This window comes from Lacerta agilis, chromosome 12, assembly GCF_009819535.1.
Source record: "Lacerta agilis isolate rLacAgi1 chromosome 12, rLacAgi1.pri, whole genome shotgun sequence".
NCBI classification, from domain to species: domain Eukaryota; kingdom Metazoa; phylum Chordata; class Lepidosauria; order Squamata; family Lacertidae; genus Lacerta; species Lacerta agilis.
Window position 1 is genome coordinate 6912696 of NC_046323.1, and position 20304 is coordinate 6932999.

The following is a 20304-nucleotide window of genomic DNA, read 5'->3' on the forward strand; positions in this document are numbered from 1 at the left end:
ACCTTTTGAGTTTAAGGGGTTTAATATTGCGGATATTGGTATATTCTTCAAAAAGATTGTGCCAGAGCACAGATAAGAAAGCTTGCTATTGACTGCTCTTTTTGGTACACAAGAGTGAAGACTAAACACTGCAATCATGCTGGCTATAAAAATAATGCTGAAGCAGATCTTGAGTGCTTTATAATAAGATTTGTGTCTGTCCTATGTTTTGGCCCTGAACAGTTCTAAAGACACTTTTTCTACTTTACCAAATAGTAATGCACAGAAAACAGTATTTTCAGTAGCACTGCCATGTTTTTTTTCAAGCTAGGTGTAAAGGATATAATTTCAGTGTTACCTTAGTGAAGTGTGTGATGAGATATACAGTAACTGTTTAAAAATGAATATCATACGGTAGTTCTATTTCTGCCATAGTATGTCTCATGTAACTATTCGTGAAAATGTTAAGTGTTTCGAAATGAGTTTCTTGCGCAGCTGTGATCCACATTTCTGTCCAGCAGGAGGCAGATAAAGGCTGGTTTGGGGCTAGACTAGGAAGCAGGAGAGGATATAGAGTTGGCGGTTCTGATCCATTATCCAATGCAAGCTAGGATCTTTTCTCCTTCAAATGATTCTCAGAAGAAAAGGGTTTGTGCTTCCTAGTTTACCCCAAAGGGAGACTCATTTCTTCAAGCTAGCTGGGGAGAGCATTTATGGAATGGGGTCCATTGTCTTTAGAACAAAACAAGAAAGTTGGGAGACGCCAGACTTTTAAATTTTATTTATGTGCATTCTCATTAATGAAGGTGTGGGCCGATTAATTTGATACTTATAAACCAGGTAAAACTCTTTCATGGGTTTACTGTTTAACACAATCAGGAAAACAAGTCACATCTCTTCCTTAGGAAGACTATCCAGAACAAGTGGAGCTGCCAGTCTGGAAGAGGAGCTTCTACCATATTGGCATGCCTTGCTTTTGGTTGCAGGCTGCTTCTTCTTGTAAGGACTACCAGGCAGGCGGAATGCATGATTACTACTTGGAACACACCCGTGTGAGACAAACTGCCTATATGAATCTGTTTCCCATGAGAGCCCAATGCTTTCAACAATGTTTTAGTTGGGATTCCTGCATTGCAGGGCATTGGACTAAATCAGTGTTTTTCAACCTTTTTTGGGCAAAGGCACACTTGTTTCATGAAAAAAATCACGAGGCACACCACCATTAGAAAATGTTAAAAAATTTAACTCTGTGCCTATATTGACTATATATAAAGTAATTCTCTAGAATTTTTCAATTTTTCCCACGGCACACCAGGCAACATCTCGTGGCACACTAGTGTGCCGCGGAACAGTGGTTGAAAAACACTGGACTAAATGACCCTCTCTTCCAACTCTACAATTCTATGATTCTAGTCCAGCTCCTCATGCAGATACATGGGTATTGTTTTAGGTGATATCTAATAATGCTGATTACATATATCAGTTCTAGAGAGCTTTGATAGGGAGTTTTTTCATCTCTTATTTCACAGTTACTAAACAGCTTTTACTTACTAAAGGTAAAGGGACCTCTGACCATTAGGTCCAGTTGTGTCCGACTCTGGGGTTGTGGCATTCATCTAGCGTTACTGGCCGAGGGAGTCGGTGTACAGCTTCCGGGTCATGTGGCCAGCATGACTAAGCCACTTCTGGTGAACCAGAGCAGCACACGGAAATGCTTACTAGGGGTAGCTTAAAACCAAAAAAACCACCACTCTCCTGCCGGAAAAAGAAACCAAAAAGCAGCCAGTATTATTTAAAGTACTGTTCATAACTGGTGCATTTCATTTGTTACCCACATTCAGCCTGTAGTAAAGTATAAAAGATTAAAGAATACAATATTAATTTACAGTCCTTTGCTCATTCACACTGTACACTTTGCTTCAATAGTTGGGCTACAACTACATAAATGGTTTGTTCACCTTTCCAGAGAGCTTTGGGATGTGATCTGAACCCCTATGTGCCAGCTCCAATTCCAGTGCTAGCCAAGCAGTTCAGATATATATTGAAAACCATAATTTAAATCAATATTGTCACTGTTATGCCTTTCCCCATCCCCAGTCACCTGTACATGGAGGATGAGTAGTGCAGAATGTGTTTGTCCATATTTTATTTTAATAAAAATAACAGCATGTATCACACTTGACAAAATCCTTAAGACATTATTAATATTACAAAGCGTATAAAACGTAACTTTGCTTACTGCCAAAGTGTTTTGAAAAGGTATGTAGTAGTTTTAAAACTAGCACCATTCTACAATTAAAAAAGAAGACGCTTTGTACATTCCCGTTAGTGGGAGACCGTGGCTTTGTGCTCCTTTTCCCTTTAGGGGAGGTCACTCACTTAATTTATGCTCTTTAGCCGCAGGGTATTTTAGCTCAATTGCTCAGTGTGTGGTGATGATTCAATCCCCGTACGGGTGCATATTCTTGCAGGTGGCTGGACTAGATGATCCTCATAGTCCCTTCCAACTCTACAATTCTATGATCAACAAAATATTTTTATAGACACAAATGAGACCTGAGATTCACTCTGAAGTACACTTATGACGGTTCTCTAGTTGAGGAGTCGCTGCACAAAAAAAGTAGATGGAGTAGCCATATGTTGTATACACAATTACAATCTACCATTATGCATATGGCAGCATATTTCTAGTACAGTTCTGCTTTCTTTTTTCTATAATACACGTTAGTGAGGACAGACTAATTTCAGGGTGATACTCAAGAGTAGGCCCATTAAAATAAATGGACATGTTTTGATACAGGGTAAAGAATGATATACACTTTTTGTGATTGGTTTCTGTATTCATAGCTTCAGTTACAATCCTCAGGGAAACAGGACTCCCCATCTCCAGGACTGCTCATGGTGCTACCATGGCATGACCTGGGATACCGGCTTTAAAAAAGATTTAGTGCAGTTGCTCCCATTGTAGTGTTTCCCTTCCTTGGAGAGATGATTATAAAACTACAGTTGGAGAGTAACCGAACAGGGCCGTGGTGCAGGAGTTTAACAGAAATGTACATTTTTGTTCTAAGCTCAAAATTCTTTACCACCTCTCAAAAGGTACGTCACAAGATTGGTGTCACTCATTTTTTTTAAGTCATTGAAACCAATTTTGAGGCATTTCATGTTTTATAATAAATGCCATCGTCTTCCCCTTACTTTAGCCTACTTCACTCTTACAGTATTCGTTTTCACTGTCCACACTTTTAAGTATACACACACACATTTCAAACCACTTCTATTGTGCATACATTCCGACAGCAGTTTAGCTCCTACAAATTTTAAAAACAAACTACAGTTCGTCATGTCCCTGTGGCTCTTGGTCTTTCAGTTTGAATTCATCAGCAGTAATCTTGCCATCTCCGTTTCGGTCCTGATTGCTGAACATGTTTTTCACAATTGATTCAGAATCAAAGCCAGGAGCTAACTTTCCTTTGCCAGCCTTGACTTGTTCGTGGATGTACTTGCCAAACTACAATTTAAAAAATAAATACATTAGAGAAAAGTAAATTTTGCGGCCAGGTTGTTCAATCTTAAAACTCCAGCAAATAGGATGTTTTGGTACCTTTGCATCTGTCTCCTCATATTCACATACAGCGCTAAGGAAATACCAATTAATACTTGATCTCTAGTAAGTATATGTGTCATTTGAGAGGTTCAGGTGTCAAATTAGTACTTAAATTCCAAGGTGCATGCCGGTATTGCTGCCTCTGCTGGAATTTGAAATAACCAAAAGGAAGTGGGAAATTCCCATAAGCAGTGTTTGTATCCATTACTACTTTTAACAGCTGCTGAGTCCCGACCCTTTGAGATTTTTTGGTAGGGACCTATGTCACAGACATTCACTTAAGCTGGGCTTCAATCAGATCCTCCTAACTGGAGTAGCTATTCTCTCTGAAGGATTATGCATCTCCCTTCTGTTCTCAAGACCTAGAAGCACATTGGCCTCTTGTGTCTGTAGAATGTCCAAATCTTGTCTCAAGCAACTGCATGATCGTATGCATTGTTATGGCTAGAAATGTTTGTTTTCATTTTCCATAAATGATTGTCCCATCAGAATAGAAACATGATCTTAAATATATTGCTTGAAGAGTAGGGCTCCACTCAGTGTCCTGTATGCTGTCGTCTGTGAACTTACTAGCGCCTATAGAATTTTTTTCCAATGCAGCTTTACTAGCCAAAACCTTACCTCTTCCAGAAGAACCTCTCCATTATTATCTTTGTCAATCTCTTCAAAGAGATTAGGAGAGACTGCATCATGCCATACAAACATATAGCCCTCTGGTAGGCCAGACACCAAGTCGAACAGTTCAATGTCAAAAACTAATACGGCGCTACCAGGCACTTCTCCTTCTGTAACAGTAAGTAACAAAAAATAAAGTTAGATTTTTGTTATGTAGGAGCATTTTGGAATTTGGTCCACTCCCAGCATACGCAAATGGCTCAGATTTCATCCACTGGCTTAGAAACGTCAGCAAGATAAAATATGAGAAAATAAAGCCTGCAGCATCCAAAAGAAATATGGCTAACTTATTAAGATAAGATAATATTTCTTTATTGTCATTGTACAGTACAATGAAATTGGAGGCCATCCCATAAAAACAACACAGAACACACTTCAGCTACACATACACATACACATACATACATACATACCCATCACAACTCTCTAGTTACAGCATTTAAGATGGTTATAGCTATGGTTACCGGTATATTATTTATCTTAGAAGGTGCACTTAAGGTTGTTTGCTAATTCACAGGTATGTACTGTATAGCTTTATTAATTTGGGCTATTTTCATCATTCTGAGAGAAAACCATAGTAAATATAATATAAAATATAATTAATATAATATAATATATTAGATGCACCTCTTTACCTTAGCTTTTAACAATTGAAGTGTCTATTTTTATGACATATTTCTATAAACTTAAGTTTTAAACAGTTTTTAATATTGTGTTTTTAATTGTTGTGACCTGCCCTGGGACCTTGGTGGGAAGGGTGGGTAATAAATGGTGGGGGTAATAATAATAATAATAATAATAATATATCATTACACAGCTATATTCTCAACATCTCATGTTGTGAATATACTTTGTAGACTAATATTCTTACTTAAATTGCAGTTAAGTGCTACATCAATCAATGAAACACTTTCTCAAAGTGGAGTACTCTCGGCTCCAAATAATCCTCCTAGGCTAGATCTCACATTATTCAGATTCTGCTGGGATCTAAAGAAAGGGGTGTGGAGGATACACCACCTCAGAGCTGTTCATGAACCAATGAATACATATTTAAGGAACAAACCAAGACTGCTCACAGCATCACTACCGTATTAGCTTCATTGTGCTAAAAAGACAAGTGAAGTGTTATCTACTTACCAACTCCAGCCTCTCCATAGCCAAGGTGGGGTGGGACAATAACTGTTCTTTTCTCTCCAACACACATATCTCTGAGACCCATATCCATTCCCAATACAATCTGTCCAGAACCCAGCACTACATTATAGGTTTTCCCAAGGGTAAACCTGAAAGAAGAAAATAGTAGTTCATAAGCTAGGATGTGCCAATGTAACATCAGAAAGCCACCTCCTCTAGCCTTTTGACAATTTATATGTCAATTCATATATGACATTTCCAATTTATATGTCATGATCTGAATTCTTAATAGACCCTTTCTAAGAAATACATTGCAAGTTGGACCATGCAGAAAAAATTGTTAAGACAAGTGACCCCAGAATCCACAAACCCCTCAGTCTGATTAGCCCTCCCCTTCATCATTACTCTCTCACCAATTGTAACTTAATGAAAGCAAATTTATAAAAATAAGTAATTGGGTAGGCCCGCATGCACAAAATATTCCCAGTTTCATGCTTCTATTGTTCTTTGCTGCTAAACTACATACTTACGTTGAATCTAGCACAGTGCCATCTAAGAGTGAGGCATTGTAGTGATACTTCACGTAATCGCCTTTCTTGCTCAGAACAGAGCAATTGCTAGGTTTATAATGGGTGGTAATAGCCACAGTGTCAGATGGATTATGGAAGTCTATCACATGAATATCAAAGACCAGCACAGCAGATCCTGGAATCTTTCCTAGAACAATAAATGATTATATGAAAATAATAATAATAATAATAATAATAATAATAATAATAATAATAATAATAATAATTATTATTATTATTATTATTATTATTATTATTTATTTGTTCCCCAGCCACTCTGGGCGGCTTCCAAAAAATACTAAAATACATTAAAATATCACAGATTAAAAACTAAAAACAGATTAAAATGAAGAAATCTGAGCCTGGGTTGCCAGAGCCCAGGCCACCTGAACCCGGGTCACCCACACCAAAACCCAAACCCTTGTGGATACACCCCTGTGTATAAAATGACTACCAATTTTTGACTACAGTGTAGCTCTAGATGATGATGATGATGATGATGATGATGATGATTTGTACCCCACCCATCTGGCCCCGGCCACTCTGGGCGGCTTCCAACAAATATTAAAATACATTAGAAAATCCTAAATGAAAAAAGCTCAATCCTAGAAAAAGGTCAACAAGTTTGGTCGGCCCCTCACTTCATCAAATCTGGCCCTCTTTGGAAAACGTTTGGAAAGCACTGGCCTAGGTGAAAGGAGACAAACGGGGTCTGTTTGTAAGGGGGCTTGATGTGAATTTTGAGCACATGCCTGATGTTCAGGCTGTGCCATGCTGCTGCTGCACTGTGGGAAGGATTCGGGCAGAAAGAGGGCAGAATTCACTCACCTTGCTTATGGAAAGTGGAGTTGACACTGACCACAAATATGATTACAATAGGTCAATGACTACATTGGCATTGGGGTTTGCCCTGCAGCGAATGCCAAGGTTCCTTGGGGATGTTTGACCACCCGAACAGGTGTTAGGATGGTGCGGGTCTGGAGCCACTGAGCAAAAGCCCAAGCGGGTGGGAGTGGGGGAACGGCAGTAAACAGAAGAGCGGAAGGAGAAAAAGAAAAAAGTACATACTCTTTTTATGTACACAAGGAGCCAACAAGAAAACGGGAGAGCTGAGAAGTTCTGCCTCCAAGCAAAGGCAAGCACAAATTGAAGCTTTGCCAGGAGAGATGGAAGGCCGTTGAATAAACATTCACAATTTTATTCAAGTAAAATATAAAGAAAGACAATGCAATAACACTTAGTTATTTAACATGCAGAAGGTAACAAATAATGTAACAAACCAGAAGGGGAAGATGAGAGAAGTCAATGGGAGGGGGGGGGAATTGTAAAATGTAAAATTGGATAACTGTATTTGCAATTTGCTATAACAAAAGAAATCTAATTATATATTCCATGCAGTGCACTGGGCCTTAAATCTTTTAAATGCTGAAGTAAAAGAGTGACCGAACTAGAGGGCACTGCTGCTGAATTAAAAACAGTACTCACCACTTCCCTCTTCACCATACCCCAAGTGAGGTGGGATGGTTATTCTCCTCTTCTCTCCTATGCATACACCAAGCAAGCCTTCATCCATCCCAGCAATCACATAACCTTTCCCAATGTAGGTATCATATGTTCGGTTCCGTGAATAACTACAGGCAAAAAGAAAAAAAACCTTTGCTTAACTAAGATGGTTATCAATATGCCCATAGCTTACTGGCTCTACAGCAAAAACATCAGAAAGAAGTATCAACAGGGGGTAGTGAAATTGATGAAGTCATGTCTTATAATAGCACCAAACCTAAGTGTGACTAGAAGTGAGGAAATTAAGCTAGCAAAACAAATACATAAATGTGTATAATATGGTAAAACTTCAACTGTGACTAGAAAAGCAAGCCAAATATATAACTGTACTATAAATATATTAACGGATAGGTGAAGTAACCTTAAACAATACTGAGCAGACCAATCGCATAGACAAGAAAACTGTTTTAATATACTGTATGGCAGCAAAATGAAAAAGTCACATAACATGAACAAAACTAGAAAAGCTATCCACTTTGTGGTATGAAAAACACAAAATCAAAAAATCAAAAACCGAGCCAGAATAGCATATTAATGTCATCCAATCAAGAGACACTACTCTCATGACATAGGGTTGTGTCTTGTCACCCCTTGATTTTTATTCCAGAAATTCTTAAATGGGTCCCATTCAGATTCAAACTTCTTAAACCCTTGTTTTCCCTGTCTAACCCACATAATCCGTATGATCTTACTCAAAGTAGCCATGCTTTTATGCAGGGGATTCTTTTCTCTTCCATTATCTTGCATAGACAATTCTAGTGGCTAGTACCATTTGAAACAGTAATTTATCTTTTCTGTTTGATAGATGTTCTGTTTGAAAGATGTTGATCTTTCAAGTATTTTCAGCAAAAATAGCACGGGGTCCAACGAAGTCATAGGGAACCTCTCACTGTGTACCTAGGTCCACCATGCCTCTGAATTTGGCTGCGAGGATGTTTTGGACAAACCACACCCATCTGTCTGTCACTTGATGTCATATAACATCAGGCATAGAGATCTGTTATCTTCAATCTAAGATGGGACGAAATGGCTATTTTTTTCTATTCTTTTAGGTTTATTTAAACAGATGCTCTTTGTTAAATCATGTGCCCCTGGAAGTAAATGTCCAAAAGTAATTACCCACAACAGAAAGAAGCAAAGCATTTAATGTTTTGATTGGTGATATTATTCTTATTGCATACTGACATGTTTTGATAAAAGATGCTATAAACGTAAAGAATTGGTTTTCACTGTACAAGTTATTATACACTAGCAGATCCACTTTTGCTTCCCATTTATTATCATGGAAAGTAGAAAACCCACCAAACATTTTTACACTAAAGTTACTCAAGAGGAGAAATAGGAGGTATTCTTAAATTTCCTCAAGTGTATTTACTTTATGTGCTGGTGTCCTATTAGCTGTGCTTTTCTGTCTGCTAGCTGAATGTAGTAATCAATTACACCATCATCTCTGTGCATTTATTACTTAACTCATGTTTCAAACAAAGAAAAAATGAGAGTACAGGATAACCCACATCCATTGGAACCATTGCTCTACTTTTTAAAACTTTTTCTTAGTCTTATTGATTGATTGATTATTGAAGACATTTACCAAGCTACTTAGAATACCTTTCAAGAATGTTCAGCAGAATAGAGCTATAAAAACACAAAGAGAAAGAAGCAGAAAGTAGGAAAGGTGTGTTTAGCAGTGTGGTTACCTAGAATCAAACAATGTGCCATCCAAAAGTGTGCCATTATAATGATATCTGAGGAAGTCCCCTACTTGGCTTCTACGCTCACAGGTTTCAGGCACATACTGTTTTTCCACAGCGATGGTGTCTTTGGGGTTGTGGAGATCTAGGAGAGCCACATCAAAGACCAGAGACGCTTGACCTGGGATTTCTTTACCTATAACCAAGATGGACAGTAGGCATTTAAGTCAACGCAGGAATTCAGAAAGAAATTCAAGCTAACCCCACATATATACATACCCTCAACCCCACAATTATCCCATGCTATAATATACATTTCATTTCTCTGCACCCCCAATTCTAACGCAACTTATGTTTATTAATCAACGTAAGAGATGCTACTTCCAGGAATTTTTAAAAATAACTTTCATTTTGCTAATAGCAGTCTGGTTATTCTGCCAATTTTCTATCTGGGGGAAAAATAAGAGAAATTTGAAAGAAATTAAGCTGTAACAGATTGAAGATGAACATTCCCTGGGCAATCAGATATTGAGTTGATTGACTGATCAGTTGCTTCCTACACAAAACATTATGAGTTCAAATTCTGTGGAAAGATCTCTTGATTTATGTTTCTTAGGGTTGCCTAATATTCACTAGTGTGGACAAACACAAACCCCTGTGTTGCGAAATGTAACCATCAACACAAATGCAAACGCAACACGCTGGCTAATAACTGGAAGTGGATATATAATTAATTACAATGTCATTCAAAATATACTAATACGCCACCTCAAAATAATGTATATATCATACAGCACATGTCACAAAATATACAAGTGACTGTAAGTTGTTGTATATATAAGAGTCAAATGAGGAGTCAAACAAATCAGTGAATAACGAGGAACGCCAAGCCGTCTCTCAAAGGAAGACGTCCTATAAAAGTCTCAAAAGATGTCTCTCAGGAGTCTTAAAAGGAAGTCTCAAGAGGACAGTGTATCTGGAATAGCTCACTGTTTCAGAATAAAGTCTTCATCAGCTGGAAATGTGAGATGTACTGTATGATATATACATTATTTTGAAGTGGCGGATTAGTATATTTTGAATTATATTGTAATTAATTATATATCCACTACCAGTTATTAGCCAGCGTGTTGCGCTTCCATTTGTGTTAATATTCACAAGTGGCATAAGCAAATTTGGCATTTACCATCTCCGTCTTCTCCATACGCCAGGAAAGGCGGTACTGTGATAATGCGCTTTTCTCCGACACACATTCCAAGGAGACCTTTGTCCATACCGGGGATCAGCCAACCGATGCCCACATAAGTGTCATATGTTCGCATTCTATTGTGGCTGAAGATATAAACAAAAGCAAGTTACTCATAGTGTCTTCCTTTTTAACACTGGAAGCAGGAAAAAACGTGAAGAGTTGGACAGAGTAAAATCAATTGATGCGCATTTTGTTTCAAACAATTTCAGAAGTATACCGAGTGTAAAACAACAAAACTTAGTTGCACAAAGGCGAAGACGCCAAATATGCCACATTCTTTCCCTATTGCTTTAGTGGTTAAAAGCTGAACATTTCAAGCTGCCTTATAGCGGGCGTGAGAGACTGACAGGAAGTGGTTTTCCTAAGCCTCAGGCATAGATTTTTCCTAGCCCTGCCAACAAAATATTTTCATTCACATTTTTATGTAAATTCTCGCACAAGCCCTCAAAAATCAAGACCTCAGAAAACAAGAATAAATGAAAGAAATATATATTAACTACCTCGAGTCAAACAGTGTACCATCTAGAAATGTCCCATTGTAATGGTATCTTACAAAATCAGACACCTGGATTGTTCTCGTGCAATTTTCTGGCTTGTAATAAGTTTGAATATGAACTTGGTCTTCAGAATTCCAAAGGTCGATCAAAAGCACATCAAAGTGAAGCACCGAGTTTGCAGGAATTACACCAGCTGTGGACGCAAAATATATTAAAACGGAAATGATGCTTGCTGGAAAAAACCGAATTAATGCAACAAACAACTGTCTCTTTCAAGATGTGGCAGGCATGCACAAAGAACTGTGGCTGGCTAAGGAACTGTTTCACCAGTGGCCCAGGCGTACAGAGACAGAGACCACATTTAGAGCACTATAATACCACTTTCAGGTGTCATGGCTTCACCCAAAGCATTCTGGGAGCTGTAGTTTGCTAAGAGTTACTGGATACAGCCCATCATTCCCCTCCCAGAGCAAGAATTCTCAGCATGGTTTATCCATCAATCCCTGCTTACAGGGAACTTGAACTGCCTCTGTTTATCAAGGATTTAGGAAAACAACTAAGAGTGAGTTCGCTTTACTACTGTCACCCTGCTCTCTGAGTCATCACTACTGAAGCCTCATATTGTATTAAATTAATCTTGATCAGAACAGGACAGCAACTTGTTCCTCACTGAGGAACGCGCTGGGCATTTCTGCCATCATGTATTCTCTGCAACAATTGTAGCTAGAAGCCTGTCTTAAAGAAATGAACAATGGGGAGAAAACAAAGATCCTCACGTTTTTCAAAAAAAAAGGGCAAAAGGACTTGTTGTGGAAGACAGAGGGAAACTTTAGCAATGACAGTCTGCTTGGTGTGCATGACATTGTAGCCCTGCCTGTTAGTAATCTGGCCTCTTGAACTCGATTCATATAACATATCCAGAGATCTAAATATGTGGACTGAGTGGCAGCAGGAGCTCCACGTGTTTCTCAGAAGTTCAGAACTTAAAATGAAGATGTGGAGCTTGGGAGGCAGAGTCCGTCAGGATGGTCCCATGCCCTCCTCATCCACACATCCAGATCCACAGATATATCCCATGAACAGGATTTATTAGGCAGCAATGCATTCATTTAAAAAATCGGGTCTGATGAACTTGTCAGAAACTCTGTGTTTTCAACAGCTTGTCTTGGATGAACATTTCCATACAGAGTACCGTACTCACAAACACCTTCATTCCCGTAGCCAAGATGGGGTGGGATTTTTACGAACCGCCTCTCATTCACACACATGCCAATCAGAGCTTTGTCCATCCCAGCAATAAGCTGTCCTTTCCCCACAAAAACGTTGAATGTGGAACCCCTGTCATAGCTAGAGAGAGGGGGAGAGAGAGAACACACAGTAGGTTACTTCACTTAAATCTCGTTTACAGGTATTTTGTTGTCAGCTCTTTTATTTTTACCCATTTCTCAGTCATGACTATGACTAACAACTGCTGATCCCCCACGAACTTGTCTCATCTCTCTTTCAAAAGCCATCTATACAAGTGTTGCTTTCGTACCCTGTGTGGAATACCCTGGACAGTCCTAGAGCTAGAAAGGGTGTAGTAAACCAACACGATGTAGAGCTTCGAGTATCTTTCCTACTAGGAAAGGCTAAAGAATTTGAAGCGGCAGGGGTATTTTAAAGCAAAATAGGGATAATGGCTGGTTAAGAGAGAGATCTATACAATTGTTGTGGGAAAAGAAGTGAGAGATTTTTTTTCACTAATCTTTCAAACTCAGAATTACCCATGGCAGCTGATTCAGCAGAAACAAACAAAGCATTTCTGCCACAAGTTCAGTGAAGGTGAACCTTCTTTTGTCTTGAATGGATAATGACAGAAAGTACATAGTCAAGGCAATTTTAATTTGATTGACAGATTTGGGGGGGGGGTGAATGGTTTTGCTCTTCTGGTGCAACCCCAATCATGTCTACTCAGAAGTAAGTCTCACTTAATTTAATGGGGCTTATTCCCAAGGTGTGGGGTTAGGAATGCATCATTAATCTACAAGAATGTTGAAAGGGTAAAAAATATAAGCTTCCAAGAATATGCATTCTCTCCAGAGAGATGTCTGGAATTTTGCCAAAGGGCATATTCACTTTCAATGATCACTTGGGAATTTTTGATAATTAATATTATATCTATTAACAAGATACAGTTTCCCTGGCTGCAAAGGCTGCCCTCTCACCAGAGGAGAAACAGACACTTCCTTCTATGCCTTGTGCAGGTGCTGTTATACAGCCCTATAATGATGATGATGCAATTAGATATAGCTTACGTTTTACTCACAGGGACACTTACAGGGCACCCAAGTTACTGTATATTAAATCTACCTTTCTTCAAGGACTTCAGTTGGAATGCATTCAAAAGTATCATACACAAAGAGAAATAGAGCACAGGCCAGTTCACTGTATTGTGCGACAACATTCCTATGTGCCTCCATCACTTGGAAATGGACCAGTTCCAGAGCTACATCTGCAGGCCCAAGGGGGTGCCCTGTGATCCAAAAGGTTGTGCTTTAAGCAACCTCTCCAAAATTTGGCAAAAAAACCCTTCCCATCGTATTTATTATTTTCACAATAATTCCTTTTGGTACAGTTGCTTTTTATGGCTATTGATTCATTTATTAGTAGGGTGCTTTTCATTCAAATGAATCCCAAAGCAGCCTTCAAACAATACATTGTGGAAACGTAACAGAACATACTAGAGCAGGGCAAATGCAGCATAAATCGTAAGGAAACATAAAGCATCTGTAAAATCTTCTCAGTTGGTACCTGTATAAATATAGGCATTTAAATTATTATTATTATTATTATTATTATTATTATTATTATTATTATTATTATTATTCCCCCTTGGCTCCCCACCCTATATCTGGCACTGGTGGGGTTTTCTAGACTAGGAGAGGGGCTTGTATACCTTTGCCTTTTGAAGATAATGGCAGGTATGGCTTCTCCCAGGCTTCCCAGGTTATAAACAGATGCCTCTGCATCTAGAGCCAGGGGTGCACACTTGAATAAACTATCGGTACTGGGGGAGCCCAGGTAAACCCCACCCCACATAACTGATCACATGATGCGGTGCAAGCACACTATTTGAATGGCAATGCCCATCAACTTGGGAGGGGAGACCCACTCAGATCTTTTTTGGGAGGGCCAGGGGCATGCCAAAGGAGGGGGCGGGGGTGGTCCGCCCTGGGTTCCATAATGGAGGGGGTGACAAATTATGAAGGATTTTTTTATTATTATTTTTTTAATGCCTGCTCCGAAGATCTTATCTTACTATACTAGGGATTATATAGCTGTATATGAAATTTCATGCATATCGGTTAATATCTTGACCCTCCTCCACCAAAATAGCTGTTCACTTGGCTGTTTTCCTATGTGATAAAGGCTGAAATTTCAGTTCAGAGAACACTTTACTGTTCCCAACCCTAACCCTGTGGAAAGCCATCTAATTAGACTTTAATTTGATTTTGAGATGTTTTTAGGAGGTAATTTAATTATTGTTTGATTTTATACCAATGTTATGTATCTGATGTTAGCCAACCTGAGCCCAACTTTGGCCAGGGAGGGTGGGATATAAATAAAAGTTTTTTATTATTACTTGTTATTATTCCTTTGTAAGAAAATATGAAATAACCTAAAATGATTTTTTTGCGGGGGGGGGGGAATCAATGGGCGGTTGACAAGAAATTTTCCGCACGGGGTACCACCTGACCTTCCCATGGGGGGAGTGACAAAAAAAAAATTGCCCCGGGTACCAATTTACCTTGCTACGCCCCTGCCTTTTGAAGATAATGGCAGGTAGGGCTTCTCCCAGGCATCCCAGGTTATAAACAGATGCCTCTGCATCTAGAGCCAGGGGTGCACACTTGAATAAACTACCGGTACTGGGGGAGCCCAGGTAAACCCCACCCCACATAACTGATCACATGATGCGGTGCACGCACACTATTTGAATGAATGACAATGCCCACCAACTTGGGAGGGGAGACCCACTCAGATCTTTTTTTGGGGGGGCACAGCAACCTGGGCCCTAGTTGGCTGCATAGAGCAGTACAGTATTGCCTAGTGGGGAGAGCTCTCTCAGACTGTGGGCTCCCGATCCCTGCCGCCGTGGACCTTTTTCGCAGGGGGGAGGGCAGGAGGAGCTGCGGTTTCCCTCGTGCGAAGCGAGTGCTCTGCCCCACATCCAAAGCCGCCCTCGGCTGGATCAGGGCCAAAGCCCCAACCATCCCCGGCCGTCTTGGGAGAGAGGCTCGGCCGGCCAGCGAGCTCGAGCGAGGAGCGCGAAGGCTCGCGAGCGTGTGCGCGGCGGCGCCCGCCCGGGAGCAAGTCCCCGCTGCCTCCGGTGGGCCTTGCCGCCGGCGGGGAAGCGCGCGCAGGCAGGGCTGCGAAGCGGCTCCGGCTCCGGCTCCGGCCGCGCGAAGAAAAGCCGCCGCCCGTACCTGGAATCGAACTTGGCGCCGTCGGGGAAGGTGCCGTGGTAATGGTAGCGCACGAAGTCTCCGGCGCGGACGGTGCGCGGGCACTCGGGGGGGACGTAGCTGCGCTCCACCAGCACATCCTTGCCGTCCCACGGCGGCTCCCCGGCAGCCGGCACCGGCGGAGCCTGGCACGCCACGCAGCTCACCAGCAGCGCCAGCAGCAGCGGCGAGAAGCAGCAGCAGCAGCAGCGGCGGTGTCCGTGGCCGTGGCTTCTCCTACGGCCGGGCGGCATTCCTGGACCTTCCATGGCGATGGGGCGAGGAGCGGGAAGGAGGCGCGGCCAAGGCGGAGGTCCTGCGCCCAAATCCCGGCTTCCCAGAGCTGCAAACGTGGAGAGGGGCGGAGGGAGGAGGAGAAGGAGGGTCGGGGGGGGGGGGGAAACGGCCAGCCGCTGCTTCTCCGCTTGCAGAGCGGGAGGAGCCAGCCCTGAGGGGAGGCGAGGCGGGAGGGAGGGCCTGGGAGACCAGGCGGGTGCCTGAGGGGGGGCTTCTTCGTTCCCACTCGCGAAACTGAGGGGGAAAAGGCCGACCAAAGAGGAGAGCGGGAGCCGTCAAGAGTCAAGTTTCTAGTTCCTGCGTGTGTGTGTTTTTTTTATCTCGCGGGGGGGTAGAAGAGGTGGGGCAACTGTCCCCTCGCGACGTGGCGCCTCTTCGTTTCCAGCCCAGACGCGGCTGCTGAGGGCTCGGGTTTTTTTGGGTTTTTTTCCCCCTCGAGGCCTCAAGCAGAGCAGCTGCCCTGCAATCCTTTCGGACCCCAGGGCGATGAGTCAGGGCTGTGGCGCGCGGCTTTCGAGGGAGCGGGAGAGAGCGAGCGAGCGCCGCCTTTGGAGTATGTGAAGTCGCAGGGAAGAAGTTGAAATAAAAATTTTAAAAATCCTTCCAGTAGCACCTTAGAAATAAAATTTAGAAAATTTCGAGACCTTGTATCTGAAGAAGTGTGCATGCACACGAAAGCTCATACCAAGAACAAACTCAGTTGGTCTCTAAGGTGCTACTGGAAAGAATTTTCTATTTTATTTTATTTTGACTATGACAGACCAACACGGCTACCTACCTGTAACTGGAAGAAGTTGAATTACTGCAACGGAGGGAATGATCTACCGGAGTATTTTGAGCCGCTGGCTTAGGACACAGGAAAGCGTTCTTTGCAAGTCAAATCAACAGGATGCTCTTCATGGGCGTAGTAGTGGGGTGTGTGTGTGTAAATATATAAATATATAAAAATATTTAACTAACTGACCTGACTCAGTTCTGCCCCCCAAAAAACATAAAGCTTCCCCCCCCCATAAAAATAAATAAAGCCTGGCTACGCCCATTATGCTGTTACAGCAAAAGGCTATTCAGACTGTTCCTCTGTTTGAGAGATAGTCATTCTACAAATCAGAAAAGGTGATTGCCAGACTGGCTTTTCTAATAAGGACAGAGTGAACTTTCAGATCAGGTGACAGAAGTCCATGCCTCTCATGATGGAAGAAGTTAAGGGTTTGCATGGGGAAAGGATCCCCTGGAGCTCCTGGGTTCCCGGTTCTCCCCACAATTTCTGAAATTAGTAGAGGCAGGGCATTTGATCAGCGGATTTAGCAAGGCCTACGAAATAAATCAAGCGAGCTTCCTCAGAAGACTGGCTGAGAAAGGTGCCATCCAAGAACAAAACAGGCCATGGCAGGGCCATTTTTAGTTTGCAAAAAACAATAGCAGAGTTGGGAGGGAGTCGTTGCCAGGGTTTCAGGAGGTGTCATGTCACGGGGGTATGTGTGCCATTTTTGCACTGACTTTGTGTTTCACTTGCTCCAAGATCAGGTAAACATACGTAAACCCCTATTTTAATTCCTTTTAGTATGAGTACTGTGGCACATGATCACTGCAGATGGTGACAGCAGTCCCGAAATTAAAAGACGCCTGCTTCTTGGGAGGAGAGCAATGACAAACCTAGACAGCATCTTAAAAAGCAGAGACATCACCTTGCCGACAAAGGTCCGTATAGTTAAAGCTATGGTTTTCCCAGTAGTAATGCATGGAAATGAGAGCTGGACCATAAAGAAGACTGATCGCCGAAGAATTGATGCTTTTGAATTATGGTGCTGGAGGAGACTCTTGAGAGTCCCATGGACTGCAAAAAGATCAAACTTATCCATCCTTAAAGAAATCAGCCCTGAGTGCTCACTGGAAGGACAGATCCTGAAGTTGAGGCTCCAGTACTTTGGCCACCTCATGAGAAGAGAAGACTCCCTGGAAAAGACCCTGATGTTGGGAAAGATGGAGGGCACAAGGAGAAGGGGACGACAGAGGATGAGATGGTTGGACAGTGTTCTCAAAGTGACTAGCATGAGTTTGGCCAAACTGCGGGAGGCAGTGGAGGATAGGCATGCCTGGCGTGCTCTGGTCCATGGGGTCACAAAGAGTCGGACACGACTGAACGACTGAACAACAACAACTGTGGCACATCTCTATGCTCATTGGGTAGGTAAAAAGGTAAAGGGACCCCTGACTGTTAAGTCCAGTTGCGAACGACTGGGGTTGCGGCGCTCATCTCACTTTACTGGCTGAGGAAGCCGGCGTTTATCCGCAAACAGCTTCCGGGTCATGTGGCCAGCATGACTACGCTGCTTCTGGCAAACCAGAGCAGCGCACCTTCCCGCCAGAGCGGTATCTATTTATCTACTTGCACTTTGACGTGCTTTTGTACTACTAGGTTGGCAAGAGCAGGGACCGAGGATTGGGAGCTCACCCCATTGCAGGGATTCAAACTGCTGACCTTCTGATCGGCAAGCCCTAGGCTCTGTGGTTTAGACCACAGCACCACCCGCGTTCCATTAGGTAGGTAGGGACTCCTTTTATCTTTAGGATTGAGGTGTTTGAATTTTGATTTGCTGCCCCACTTATTTGCAACCTCACTGTCTACAGGTAAACCAGCACACATCTGCTATGTCTCTTCCATTTCCATGTAACGAACCCATCTTTTTCTGCTTCCTGGGGCGACAAGTTCTTTATTGGGTTGAAGGTATACACACATTTTAAATGGCCACACATCCTGACTCCACTCAAAAGGGTCCATTATTCTTAGTAGTGTTTGTGGGTTCGTATGTGTGCTGGGCATGCATACAAGTTCAGGGGTCCACCTCATAACATCAGGACAACGTTAATTTCCACACGATTGTCACAAGAATGTAAGACACCAACTTGACTTACAATAGAGCACATCAGTTAAATATTGATCTGAAAAGCAAAGGTATTATTTTCTTCTTTGCCAGTGAAAATCTTCAAAAGAATGTCCCGTTTGTAAAGTATAGGGCAAACTCTGAGCAGAGAGTTATCCTATAGTTTAGCATATGTGATTTGCCCAGCTTTTAGCTAGCTGTGGTTTATAATAACCTGTTACATTATAGCTAACAGCAGGAATGGAAACTCCTCAGATGCCTTTAAACATTGGTGGGATTTGCAGTTTGGATTACATGGCAGGGGCACCAAAACACAGGTTGTACTTCTGCTGCAAAGGAAAGTGCTCTGTAATCTAGAGAAATGGCCTATTTTGAATTCCTGGATTGTATACATGCAGATGAGCAAGAAGATAAATGATTGCAGGAAAGTAGAATAAAACATGTTGCATAAAAACTTGGTTCTGCCTTACGTTTAGTATATTGCAAACATTCATTCAGACACTTCCTTCATTACCCCAACAAGTGCTGGTGAGGCTCTTGGGGGACAATTGTGACACCAACTATTTTTAAAATGTTGAACTCTCCTACCTTCCCCCAGGCAGTTCTGGGAATTGTAGTTGCGAAGATGCTGAGACCTTTTTATAACCAACCCCCAGTTCTCCCCACTGTTGCAAAAAGGACTCATCTGAACTTTTTACATGGTTTAGTTATATGGATTATGGCATCAGTGCAGAAGGCATAAATTTAATATAAAACAGATCCCCCAGGAACTATCTGTGACCGTGGTACAAGCTCCTATTTTGTACATGACCTACACACAACAGCATCCTGACCTATTGGCTGCAGAAAATATTGGAGTACCAATCTCTGTATTTGCCAGACAGATCTACTTGTCACCCTCCTGTAAGCAGGAACCAGATTTCACAGAGACAATTAAAATCTTAAGGTAAAAAATATGATTCGAGAGCTGTAAAGATAACAATATGGTCTTTCCCCAATTAAGGTCTTAATTTAAGCGTGGATAGGCCCTTAAAGTGTGCACATCTGACCAATCAAAAATGCCACACATGATTTTTTTTCTTTTTTAAACCAAGCTGAAAAATAAAGGTCTCAGCCCTAATCATCACCCCAAACCTCATGAAAAATGGCCTTCAGCAGCTTCTGAGCTACTTCCCAGCACTCTGGTGATGTTTAAAAGACACCAGAGCCAATATTTCACTGGAATGTTAGCACTTCATTAGGGACACTCCAGATACAAAAGCTGGCATTGAAAGTGAATTTCTGCCCCACTTACCTGAAACATTACTCTGCATTTTTGTGAATTCAGGCACCACTAGGCTTTCTAAAAAGGAAAACGGCTAAAATGGTTAAGGATCCATTTATTCATTGGCTTTTTTTTGCACAGGCAACCTATCAGGGGCCACATTGAGGTGGGGTGGGGTGGGGCTAAAAGCAAACATGGCCAGGGCGATGAATGTGATGGAATGCATTACAGATCCTCCAAGTGTCCCATTTTTCTGGGAACATTCCAGGATTTACAGAAGCCATCCTGGTTTCTGATTTGATCCCCGAATGTCCCACCTTCCCTTACGGACGCCTCTATTTTCTTTGGAAAAATGTTGGAGGGTATGCTGTTATCTGATTCCCAAGCCATCTGAAGGCAGCTGTGAATAA

At 41.8% G+C, this 20304-nt stretch overlaps 1 protein-coding gene across 1 annotated transcript; it reads right to left on the bottom strand.

The window, feature by feature from the left end:
• Positions 1 to 3104: 3104 nt before the first annotated feature.
• On the bottom strand, positions 3105 to 15735 carry FKBP9 (FKBP prolyl isomerase 9). Its single transcript, XM_033165224.1, has 10 exons — positions 15434 to 15735; positions 12166 to 12311; positions 10968 to 11157; positions 10405 to 10550; positions 9225 to 9414; positions 7450 to 7595; positions 5926 to 6112; positions 5399 to 5544; positions 4208 to 4371; positions 3105 to 3490 (listed from the first exon to the last, which is right to left on the bottom strand). Exons 1-10 carry the CDS (start codon positions 15718 to 15720, stop codon positions 3311 to 3313), a joined length of 1782 nt encoding a protein of 593 aa, XP_033021115.1. The 5' UTR covers positions 15721 to 15735; the 3' UTR covers positions 3105 to 3310.
• Positions 15736 to 20304: the final 4569 nt, after the last annotated feature.

Coding starts and splice junctions, on each gene's coding strand:
- FKBP9 (XM_033165224.1), bottom strand. CDS start 15,720: ATGGAAGGTCCAGGAATGCCGCCCGGCCGTAGGAGAAGCCACGGCCAC. Junction 12,312..15,433: donor GGCGCCAAGTTCGATTCCAG/GTACGGGCGGCG, acceptor CCCTCTCTCTAG/CTATGACAGGGGTTCCACAT. Junction 11,158..12,165: donor CTACGGGAATGAAGGTGTTT/GTGAGTACGGTA, acceptor TTGCGTCCACAG/CTGGTGTAATTCCTGCAAAC.